Consider the following 11,823-nt stretch of genomic DNA (forward strand, 5'->3'; position numbering starts at 1 on the left):
ACATAAGAAGTTGGCCAACGCCTGACTTTGCAAACTATCTTAAGTAAAAGGAGCTTTATTCAGATAGATTTATAGAGGATAAAAAGTACTTATGTAGACTTACAGAAGTATAATATTTCTAGAGTTCCTAGAAAGTAAAGAAACTGAACTATGTGCTAGCTGTTTAAGGAAAAACAAACCACTTTCTTACCGAAACTGCAAGGTCATAAGCATTTTTATACAAGAACCTAAAATCCTTGGGTAAATCATACTTGGACAGTTTGTGTTTTTAATAAATCTGTAAGTTCATTCCCTGTTTTTGTCTTCTCATATAGAGACTAATTAATCGGAATTTCCTGAACTTTTTGTACTGGGTTATTGGTCAGATTAAGCTTACTCTTATGTAATGTTTAAAATTAGGAAAAAGGAAAAATTATATGTTCAACAGTTTAGAACTATATAAATTCTGATGAACATTATAATCTGTAGTGTCATTTTAAATAGAATTTCCAAGGTTCTTTAAATAGAATTTCCAAGTTAACTTTAATAGTTGGAAATAATATTAAATCAAGTTAATTAATTGGTATAAGTTATATAGATAACTTCTAAGCAATACAGAATAATGAAACATAGGCTTCTAAGATATATATCTGCATATTCATAGAGATATATTGTATAGATGCACATACTATATATGGTATATATATATTATATAAATACACACATATATACACTAAAATATATCTTATGTATATATACACACATATATGTGCATAATGTATACTTTATAAGTAAAAGATTGACTGATTCGACTATCTAAAGGTTAAAATGTTTTGTGAGGCAAAAACATCATAAACCAAGCCTAAAGGAAAAGGATGGTCTGGGAGAAAATATTAATAATATCATTGACAAAATAGAGATAATACCTGCTATACAAAGAAATCCTATAAACTGATTTTTAGAAAAGATAAAGAACTGAATTTTAAAAATGAACAAAGGATATGAGCAGGTCAAAAACAGAAGAGGAAATTTAAAGGCTTACAAATATATAAAAAATAATGCTCAACCTAACTAGTAGTCAGGAAAGTGAAGAGCAAAATAATGAGATACTGTTTTTTCACCCATCAGACTGGCAAAATTGTAAAGACTGAGCATACTGGTGACTATTTGAAACAGGTATCTACAAACATTTCTAAGGAGTTTATACAACATTTAGGGGAAGTAATCTGCTGGGATCCACTAAAATTAAAAATATACATAGCCTTTAACACATGGATTTTCAGTACATTTTGAAATTTCATTACATTTCCAAGTGAATAATTATCATGAGTTACTTTTCATTTAATGCACAGACATTTTTTGTCTATTCAGACAGTATTATTTTCAGTGCATTTGTGATTTTTTTCAAAAGTAGATGATGGCCCGGCCGACATGGCTCAGTGGTTGAACATTGACCTTTGAACCAGGAAGTCACAGTTCAATTCCCAGTCAGGGCACATGCTTGGGTTGTGGGCTCAATCCCCAGTAGGGGGCATGCAGGAGGCAGCTGATCAATGATTCTTTCTCATCACTGATATTTCTATCTCTCTCTTCCTCTCCCTTCCTCTCTAAAATCAGTAAAAATATATTTTTTTAAAAAAGGTAGATGATGAATCCTAAAGCATGAGGGAGTACTAATGAACCTGAATGATAATGACCCAACACTGGGCGGGGGAGTTGTAGGGGTTTGTTTTGGGGGAGAGAATAGGTGGGAAAAAAAAAGACTACATACTAAGTATTTTCTGAAACCAAGAAAGATTGAGATAAGAATACTCTAGAGGCAGTTGTCAGTGACTATTTTGAAAGTTTAATATTGGCAATTAAATCAAATCCTTTATATTGGATTCTAAGAAACAGTGTTTTGTGAAAACCTATAGAGAATATTAGAACAATATCTTGCCTTAGAGAGAAAAATATAGGGAAATCCATTATACCAGCTCTTCCTTGTCAGAAACAGATACATTTAGAATAATGGCAAGCCTAGGGCTCAGAGATGGCACTAGTCATGTTCCTGAATCAAAATGTTAAGATAATCCACTATTATTACTAGTATGGCACCAGTTCTACAAGGCTTGTCATAAAACTGTGCTTTGGGGCACTTCTACCACTCCTCAAGGTTTCGGACTGATAAGCTGGTAAAAATCCAAATTTTAATGTTCACTACACAGTTAGATGATGGAGAAACATTGAGTTTCTGGTTGACTTGTAATGGTAGTTATTTCATGTGTGTCCATATTTATTTAAGCAAAATTACCTAAGAGCAAAATCTGATTAACTAAATGGTGAGTGGCATAGTGAGCCATGACCCCTAGTAAAATAGAGCTTTAAAAAATTATTATTCAGTTTCTCAAGACTATGAAACCTATATACAAAAGACATGAGAGTTAAACATCAACAGACTCCCTTACCCTCCACTACTGCTGTTGTATAATGAGACTAGAATTTTTGGCTACAGCCTCAACACCAGAATATTATTTGATGAAGGGACATAATAAACAACTATAGAGAAAAAGGACTGCTTCAGAGGAAGAAGAGTTTTCTGAGCATCAGCGTTGAAAACGTCTTTCCCAACTAAAACCAGGGCATCCGTGAACCTCCTCCTGCTGGAGTAAGAGAGGAGACCCACAGATGCAGCCAAGCAGAGATTTGAGAAGACTTGGGAGCTCCTTTGCAAAGCCTTAGCAGGAAGTCTGCACGTAAAAAAAAAGATGAGTCTACAGCTTCCTGCTAGAGCATATACTGATTAACAAGAATTCAAAAAGTCTGTGAGGGAAAACTCTTTGAAGTTTATAAATTCTGAGCAATTCTGAGTATAAACTAAGAATGCCCTGAATGAAAACATAAAAGCTGTATGTGTGTGTGTGTGTGTGTGTGTGTGTGTGTGTGTGTGTGTATGTGTATGTAGGTAGTGTGTGTGTACCAGAAAGGAATACCAATGCCTTCTTTTCAGATCATTGACTGCAGTTATTCCTCTGGGCTTCCAAACTGAGATAAGGTTCTCCCCGCTTTCTCAAGGCTGAGTGGGAGACTAGTCTTTCACCTAAGAACAATCAGGCCCTTACAGGGTGCAATTTAAAGGCTTCAAACCAGATGCGTGTGACCAACAGAACAGCCAAGAGCAGGGCTATGACCAAGCAGGAAATGCTCAGTTCTGACACTTGGCAGAACTGAGCAGGTGTGATTTGAATTGTTGGGGGGGGGGGGGGTGGCGGGGGCAGTGAGGGAAGAGAGGCCCTACAGTACCAACACACACTGTCTACTGTAATACCCCAGGGGGCACTGCTTACATATGCCACCATTGTGATTGGCTTTGAGCAATGTCTCGGTTTGGAGAGGGGCAGATTTGCAAGTTCTAGTTCTGCCACCTTCTGGGTGTGTCAATCTACAGTCACTTCACTCCCGTGAGCCTGAGCTCCCTCAACTGCCAAAGACTAGATTCTTTCTCAAAATCCTGCCCTGACCGGTTTGGCCCATTGGATAGAGCATTGGCCTACAGACTGAAGGGTCCCAGGTTCAATTCCAGTCAAGGGCATGTACCTTGGTTGTGGGCACATCCCCAGTGGGGCGTGTGCAGGAGGCAGCTGATTGATGTTTCCAACTCTCTATCCCTCTCCCTTCCTCTCTGTAAAACATCAATAAAATATATATTTTTTAAAATCCTTACAGCTTCGGGATTCGGATTATTAATATCCAGGTAATGTCGGTGAGTATAAATTATTACACATCAAGCATCATTAATCTTTCTTAGAGAAAACTGTAGGTCTAACACATTAAAAAAGTTGAAGCCTCACACAATAACAAGAAAAATCATGAGTTCCCTTACTCCCGTACTCCTGTGCTTTATGGATTTGGGATACCTCTCCATGTGCCAGGGAGCACCAGAAACCACAATATAAATAGGGCTCGTCTCCAAGGAGTGTCAAGTTTATAATGATTTGGGGAGAAGAAAATAGGGACATAAAGCAAGTAATGCGAAACTTGCATAGAAGTTTAAATAAAACATGATGCTCTAGAAAAAGTCTGGTGGGCATCTCTGCTCATTCACTCAACCTCTACTGTTTACTTTCTCTGCCATTGGGGGTATTTTGATGGAAAACTTTATAAAATAATGCAACAGATAAATCTTACCAACTTAAACAGAAACTAATTTGTATGGGGTTTCAGATTTATTTGCAAATAGACTGATGAAAGAAAAGAAAAATTCTACAGTCACACCTCTGTCCCCAGACAGGCAACTCTCAAAAGCATGCATTTAATTTAAAAAAAAAAAAAAAAAAAGGAAGGCAATGTGGGGACTGTGGTCAACTTAGGCAAAACCTAGTATATCTCAAAGTACAATTCTTTTCAGGAAGGCCTTTGTAAGGACATCTAGGGTAATTAAGGTGCCAATTTACATTTTTCCTTTCTGGCCTTCCTTCGGTCTTGGTCAGACTGTCAAGACCTACTGCCCTTTAGCAAAGGGCAAACGTGTGACTCAAGAGAGGCCCTTTAGCTTCTTCCTCTGAGGATGGGAATGCTGAGAAGAGGGAAGCTAACACAGTAGCAGGAGCACTTCATCCTGCCGAGAGCCCTGAAGAAGCTGAGGGCCTGCCTCTTCATTGGTCTTCTGCCTGGGGCCTGGAGCCGTTCTGATCCCTATCAAGCCCAGATTCTTCAGATTCCCATGGTCTGTGACCTATTCCCTAGCTTTCCAAGAAATTCTTTCTTCCTTACGTCAGTCAAGTCAGTTTTTTTTTTTTTTTAAATCCTCACACAAGGATATATTTGTATGTGTTTTTTAGAGTGAGGAAGGGGAAGAGAAAGAGAGATCAGTTGCCTCCCATATGCACCCCAACCGGGGATTAAACCCACAACCTAGGTATGTACCCTGACCAGGAATGGAACCCACAATCTTTTGGTGTATGGGATAATGCTTCAAGCAACTGAGCCACCTGGCCAGGTCAGTCACAGTCAGTTTTTTGTTTTGTTTTGTTGGGTTTTTAAGTATTTTTTTTATTGATTTTAGAGAGAGGGAGAGGAGAGGGATAGAAACATCAATGATGAGAATCATTGATTGGCCGCTACCCGCGTGCCCCACACTGAGGACTGAGTCTACAACCCAGGCAGGTGCCCTGACCAGGAATCAAACAGTGACACTGAGCTACACCGGCCGGGCTCACAGTCAGTTTTTACTGCTTGCAACCAACAGCCTGTAGTGTAGGTCTATATACCTGTATGCCTGTACCAGCTTCATATACAAAACCACCACTTTCAATTTGATAAAAAGGACTACTGCACTTGCAGGAAGTTAGCCAGATGGCGATTTTATTTGGCATTGTTATTTGCCTAGGTTTCAGTGTAAAACACAAATTACTTTTCACACAGGAGGAACCTTACATCTTCTTACCATTGCTCCTTTCTACTTTCCTCTCCCACCTCATCTTGATCTTAACCCTCATTTCATTCTTCAAAAAAGAAAAACTAACAAAAAGAGCCTGGTATAGCTAAATGTATAGTATATTTCTGCTTCCAAGATTGAACATTAAAAGCTGTTTCTGGAACACAGAGAATGCTTAGGGCAGGGAAACTACTCTAAATGATCCTATAATGCAGGATACATGTCATTATGCACTTGTCCAAACCCACAGAGTGTACAACACCATGCATGAACCCTACTGTACAGTGTGTCAGTGCAGGTTCATCGACTAATACATGTGTCCCTCTGGTGGGGGAGGCAGGGCATGTATGGAGATCTCTCTACCTTCTTCTCAATTTCACTGAGAACCTAAAACTGCTCTAAAAATAAAGTCTATTTAAAAAAAAAAAAAGAAACAAAAACTTTATCTAAGCTGTAAACTAAGTTCACACTTAATCGATTTCATAATCATAATAATCATCATCCACGTTGATTCTGACGCTGGGGTGCTCTTCCGGTTTTGACTTCTTTTTGGTCTCTTTGCTCTTCTCGGTCAGACGTAAGTGTGGCTCGCACTGCCTCATGATCTTCTTGGAAGACATCCAGCTCTCCCCTTGTCTTTCGGCTGGTGCTGCACACTGTCCTCCCCTCACGTCGGTTCCCTTGGCCTTCAGGACCTCCCTCGCTCTCAGGAGACTGCAGGTGCAATTCCATGGATTTCCATCCAGATACAGGTGCCTGAGGCGAGGCAGCCCCTCCAAGGCTTTGAGGTCCAAGGCAGAGATCTTGTTGTTCCTAAGGTTTAGAACCTGCAGCTGCTTTAGGTCCTTGAGCTCCCTCTCAGCGATATCCTGGATGGCGTTGCCTTTTAGGTCCAGCCTGGCCAAGGTCCCTGGGAGCCTGCAAAAGCATGGAAACAGGATGAGAGAGAAGGTCACGGCCATTATTCCTCAACTGCAAGGAAATTCAGATTGAGCAAACCCTGCCTTGTCTATAGTTCTGACCCTTCTGAAGCTAGAAAGCAAACTTTATTTTTAAAAAGTAATTTTAAGTGTAATATCTATAGGTCTTTAAGCCTTCCTCATAAGTCTTATTTTCTAAACCTCTAGTTTTTTCTGGTTCACAGTCATAAAGTTCTTTAATATTTTTTCTTATCAAATGGGCTCACAATCCTCCAAGGCTTTGGTAAGAAAATAAATTGGTAAGAAAAATACTAAGTTCCCAATATTTTAGTTGAAAGGGGCCATGAATCAGTCATTTATAGAAGTAGTCCCACGAGCATGACTCAGTGGTTGAGTGTTGACCTATGAATCAGGAGGTCATGGTTCGATTCCGGTCAGGGCACATGCCAGGCTGTGGGCTCGATCCCCACTGTGGGGCATGCAGGAGGCAGCCGATCAATGATTCTCTCTCATCACTGATGTTTCTATCTCTCTCTCCCTACCTCTCTGAAATCAATGAAAATATATTTTAAAAATAATTTATAGAAGTAAAACAATATTCCTCCCTTTACAGGAATGCTGTAAGAAACACCAGATATACTAGTACATGAATTCATTGATGATCTTAGTCAGCAGTTATTAATGTTAGGTATCATTTTCTGCCTCAATTAGTATATTGAGGCAAATGTGGTAGATATTTTAATATATGTGTACCTAAAACCATGTACCATTACACTTGATGAAATGTAGAATGGAAGATGGCAGACAAAAGAAGGGATGTGTGAAAATAGTTTGTGATATAAGTAGGTTACATGTGTTTACAGTTTATTTATCGAAACCTAAACTTTAAAGTGTTACTTTGTATATGAATAAGGAGCAAATAAAAAAGAAAGGGTGTCTTGCTTAAAGTTCATAAATAAAAGTTTTTTTAATCTAAGTATAAGAAATAGATATTATTGTGTTTCTAATTCCTTATGGGAGGAGGAATACTACAGAGAAAATTTGTGAGTCATTTCCACTTTTTAATTCAAAGAAAAGGCAGGGAGTGTGGGTGGGGTGGTGATGAGGAATTTAAAAATCACTCTCTGCAAGAACTTTGCTCGCATTGCTGGCTACATTCTTTGACCGAGCAGACAGTTATGTTGCTTAATTTAAACCTCATAGGAAAAGCCCATTTCCATCTCATGTTACTTGCCCCATTGTCCATTGGTTCTCAACCTTGGCTACACACTAAATTCATTTGGGGACTGTTTAAAAATACTGACGTCTGGGCCCTAACACTGGGTGTCTGATTGAATTGGTTTGAAGTGAGGTCTGGACATCAATATATATTTTTAAATATGAATAGATTTCAATTAGAAAAGTCACTTTTTGATGCATTGTTTTGGGTACAAGTAGCATACTATATAATAAAAAAAAATCCTTTTTTTTAACAAGAAAAATTAACATTTGTACATATCAAAGATAATTTTTCCTTTTGCCATTAGTAAGAAAAAATATTATAACTAACAATGAAAATAAGTAAATGGAATGTCATAGGATTCTACAGAGGCCAAAGCTAGTATATTAGTAGAAATTTGATAATGATAATAAGTAGGGCAAGAAAGTTTTGTGTGTTTTTTTCTATAAAGTGCTAAAAGGAAAAAGAATCCACTGGTAGGCACATATAATAAACATCATGATTTCTTTTTATAAAAAAATAATAGTGCTGCATTCTTCTACTGTTTTTTTTTATCTACTTTAAAATGCAGAACATAGGATAAAGCTTAAATAAATGGGATCAATAATGTGAATATGTACATTAGTTATAGATTATGACTGGTTTGAGGCAACAGGTACAGTGGGTTGGGTATAGAGGGAGGAATATTTGGAAAGAAAAATTAAGTGTCAAAGTATGAGGGTATGAGAGAGAGAGAGAGAGAGAGAGAGAGAGAGAGAGAGAAGAGACAACCAAAACCAGAAGGTAAGACCAACACAAATGGACTCACACACTCGGATAGACAAACAGGCAAGATAAGTTAGTGCAGTATTCAGTTTGCGGGCTGGAGATTCCAAATCCTTGTTGAAAACTTCCACCCCTAAAGGCTTGGATAGGCTTGATCCGATCATTTATGTTTGCTCTAATATGTGTTCTTGCTTCTACATTGTGCTAATTGCCCTAATCTTTGAAGAACATTTATAATAGTAACCACGTGGTAATGCTCACTTACCTGAGAGGTATGGACAACAGCAGGTTCTGCTCCAGGGCCAGGTTGGAGAGCTGGGAACACCTCTGCAGGGCTCCAGCTTCAAACAAGCTGACAATGTTGTTGTCCAGAAACAAATGTTTCAAGTCCCGGAGGTCCTGGAAGTCTTGCACTGTAACTCTCTGAATCAGATTATTGCTAATATCAAGCTTTTGTAGCCTTGCCGGTAGTCTGAGGGGCAACGTTTGGAGCTGGTTTTGGGACAACTCAAGAGTGGTTAAATTGGCAAGGAGCTGTGCCCCTTCGATGGAAGAGAGTGAGTTTTCTGACAGGTAAAGATGGGATAGGTTTTCCAAGTGTTTCATATCTCGAAACCTCACCACTTTGAGCTGGTTTCTCTCTATCTTTAAAGAGAGCAAGGATTTGGGCAAAGTAATAGGAATTTTAGTCAGAAAGTTACCACTGAAACTGAGAAACTGCAAAGACTGAAGAGAAGTAAAGAAGTTAGCTGGTATAATATGCAGTTTATTATTCTCCATACTCATATGTTTCAGATGGGGAAGTGCCAGTGGTCCAGCTACAGACTCGATAGTATTGCCATCCAACATCAAGCTTTGCAAACTGGCAAGGGAGGAGAGCATGCTGGGAGAGACGGTAGAGATCAGGTTGTTTTTAAGTTCAAGGGTTTTTAACTTCTTCAGTCCTTCAAAATCAGATCCGTGTAGGACATATATTGAATTATCATTTAGTTTTAACACTTCAAGATTGGCTGGGAGAGCACGGGGGACTCGTCTGAGCTTATTTTTCCAGAGTTCCAAGGTCTTCAAGGTACTCAGAGTTTTGAAAGTATCATTTTCTACTGATTCTGTTCCACTGGCCAGAAGAATAAAGTCTTCCAGAGCCAACATTCGGGTGAAGTTAGATAGCTAAAAAAAAAAAAAAAAAAGGCAGAAGCAGGGAGGGGGGACACAAACAGTAAACTAAGATTATTGTGGAGGGAAAAACACACCATATGTGCTATCACTCAATACTAATGAAAGTCGAAAACTAGGATCCTGACTATTTTTATTTATGTTTCCTAACACTAGAAGATAGCAAAAATATTTTATGCACTTTCACACACTGTAGTTAGATGTGAAATATTGGCCAATTTTTGCTGTATGTTCTCTGACCCAGCAAGTTTACTTCTAGGCAGGAAATACTTATAAATTGCACAATGATTTATGGGATACAATGTTCTTTGTTGCATCATCTTATAATAACTAAAAATAATTCTTCACCAAATAGTTGCTAACTCTAGGGTGTAAGATTGCAAGGGATTTTCACTATCTACATTTTGTATTGTTTGAATTTTTTTAATTATAAATTACCTTTGAAGCATTAAAAGTAAAAATTTAAAAGTCCCAAATACTGCTATCGCCAGGATGGACCTATCAGAGAAATGGTTTCAACTATATTATACTAGAGGCCCAGTGCATGGATTCGTGCACCGGTGGGGTCCTCGGCCTGGCCTGCAGACATCCCTCGAGGGGTCCTAGATTGCAAGAGGGCGCAGGTCAGGCCGAGGGAACCCACCGGTGCACGATCGAAGCCGGGGAGGGACCATGGAGGGGCTCCAGGGCGTTTCTGGCCTATCTCACCCAGTCCCGATGAGCCAGACCCCAGCAGCAAGCTAACCTACTGGTTGGAGCATCTGTCTCCTGGTGGTCAGTGCACATCGTAGCTACTGGCCAAACGGTCGAACAGTTGTTTCGGCTTTTATATACATAGATTTTGGAAACTAGCCTCCTGCTCTATATCTCCCAAGTTACACTTCACTGATAAACAAGATCCATGAAGAAACAAACAGGATACATGTACCTCCATCTCGCTAGAGCAAGAAGTACATTCATGCATATATCCCGACCTCTCCCAGATTTGAGGAAGTACCAAAATCTGAAGTATTTGGTCCATGATTTGCAAATTCAAATACTCCTATCTTTCTACATGTTCCACCAACTTCCTAGTTTGACATCCACCTTTTTTTGTGGGATGATGGGTTCCTCGGTATTTAGTTCTCTGAGTAAGATCATGTTTAGGTAGAAAGAGGAATCGTTTTAGGTTTTCTTCAGCTTGACAAATTTTGCAGCATGTTCAACCTGCTTGAGAATTCAATTAAGGTGGAACTTTCAATGTAAATTTTATGTCTTACTACCTACAGTTCCTAAATGTTTGATTTCATTATGTAGTTGAGTCCTTTTATAATACCAATGCACAATTAACATCTTTAAATTGGGTTAATTTTGCATCCCGTCTATACTAATAAAAGGGTAATATGCTAATTAGATCAGACATCCTTCTGGACAAAGCCACAGTGGCGGGGCCAAGGCAGAGGCAGTTAAGGGTGATCAGGCCAGCAGGAGAGAGCAGTTAGGGGGATCAGGCAGGCAGGGGAGAACAGTTAGGGGGATCAGGCCAGCAAGGGAGAGCAGTTAGGGGGATTAGGCCAGCAGGGGAGAGCAGTTAGGGGCGATCAGGCCAGCAGGAGAGCAGTTAGAGGCATCAGGCAGGCAGGCAGAGGCAGTTAGGGGCAACCAGGCAGGCAGGGGAGCAGTTAGGGGCATCAGGCAGGCAGGTGAGCGGTTAAGAGCCAGTGGTCCCAGATTGTGAGAGGGGTCCCAGATTGGAGAGGGTGAAGGCTGGGCTGAGGGATCCCCTCACCTCCCAACCCCTCCCCCATGCACAAATTTCGTTAAGTTGGGCTTTCACCAGGCCTCTAGTGTTTATTATAAACACCGAAATTCTGGGAGGACATGTGATGTAAATTATGGTAAAGTATATATTGAAAAATCTCTTAATATGATACTCTATTAGAAGAATCTCATGTTAAAATTTCCATAAACAGATGTTTTTAACCTTAACAGTTTTGGCAGCTGCCTTTAGTTAAAATTGCTGCTAATATTTGATATTTTCCTACTGATTAATCAATTGCATTGATTAGTCCTAATCCCAATAGTAACAGCAAATTTTTTTTTTAATCCTCATCCAAGGATATTTTTCCATTGGTTTTTACAGAGAGTGGAAGAGAGAGGGAAAGACAGAGAGAAATATGAATGTGAGAGAAACACAACAATTGGTTGCCTTCTGCACGAGCCCCGACCAGGGCCTAGGCCGGGGAGGAGCCTGCAACTGACCAGAATGGAACCCAGGACCCTTCAGTCTGCAGGCCGACAGTCTATCTACTGAGCTAAACTGGCTAGGGCACAAATTTTTATTATATTTGTTGAACATCTATAAGTGTGAA

The 11,823-nt window shown here is 39.4% G+C and overlaps 1 protein-coding gene across 1 annotated transcript in view; it reads right to left on the bottom strand.

The window, feature by feature from the left end:
* Positions 1–5,301: 5,301 nt before the first annotated feature.
* LOC103283612 (nephrocan) overlaps positions 5,302–11,823 on the bottom strand; it is a 13,000-nt gene continuing 6,478 nt past the window's right edge. The window contains exons 2-3 of the mRNA XM_008138890.3: positions 8,565–9,466; positions 5,302–6,313 (exon numbers count right to left, since the gene is read on the bottom strand). Coding sequence (XP_008137112.2) covers positions 5,866–6,313; positions 8,565–9,466 — 1,350 coding nt within the window. The 3' untranslated portion in view covers positions 5,302–5,865. The remainder of the gene's footprint in view (positions 6,314–8,564; positions 9,467–11,823) is intronic.

Source organism: Eptesicus fuscus, chromosome 10 (assembly GCF_027574615.1).
Source record: "Eptesicus fuscus isolate TK198812 chromosome 10, DD_ASM_mEF_20220401, whole genome shotgun sequence".
Classification (NCBI taxonomy): Eukaryota; Metazoa; Chordata; class Mammalia; order Chiroptera; family Vespertilionidae; genus Eptesicus; species Eptesicus fuscus.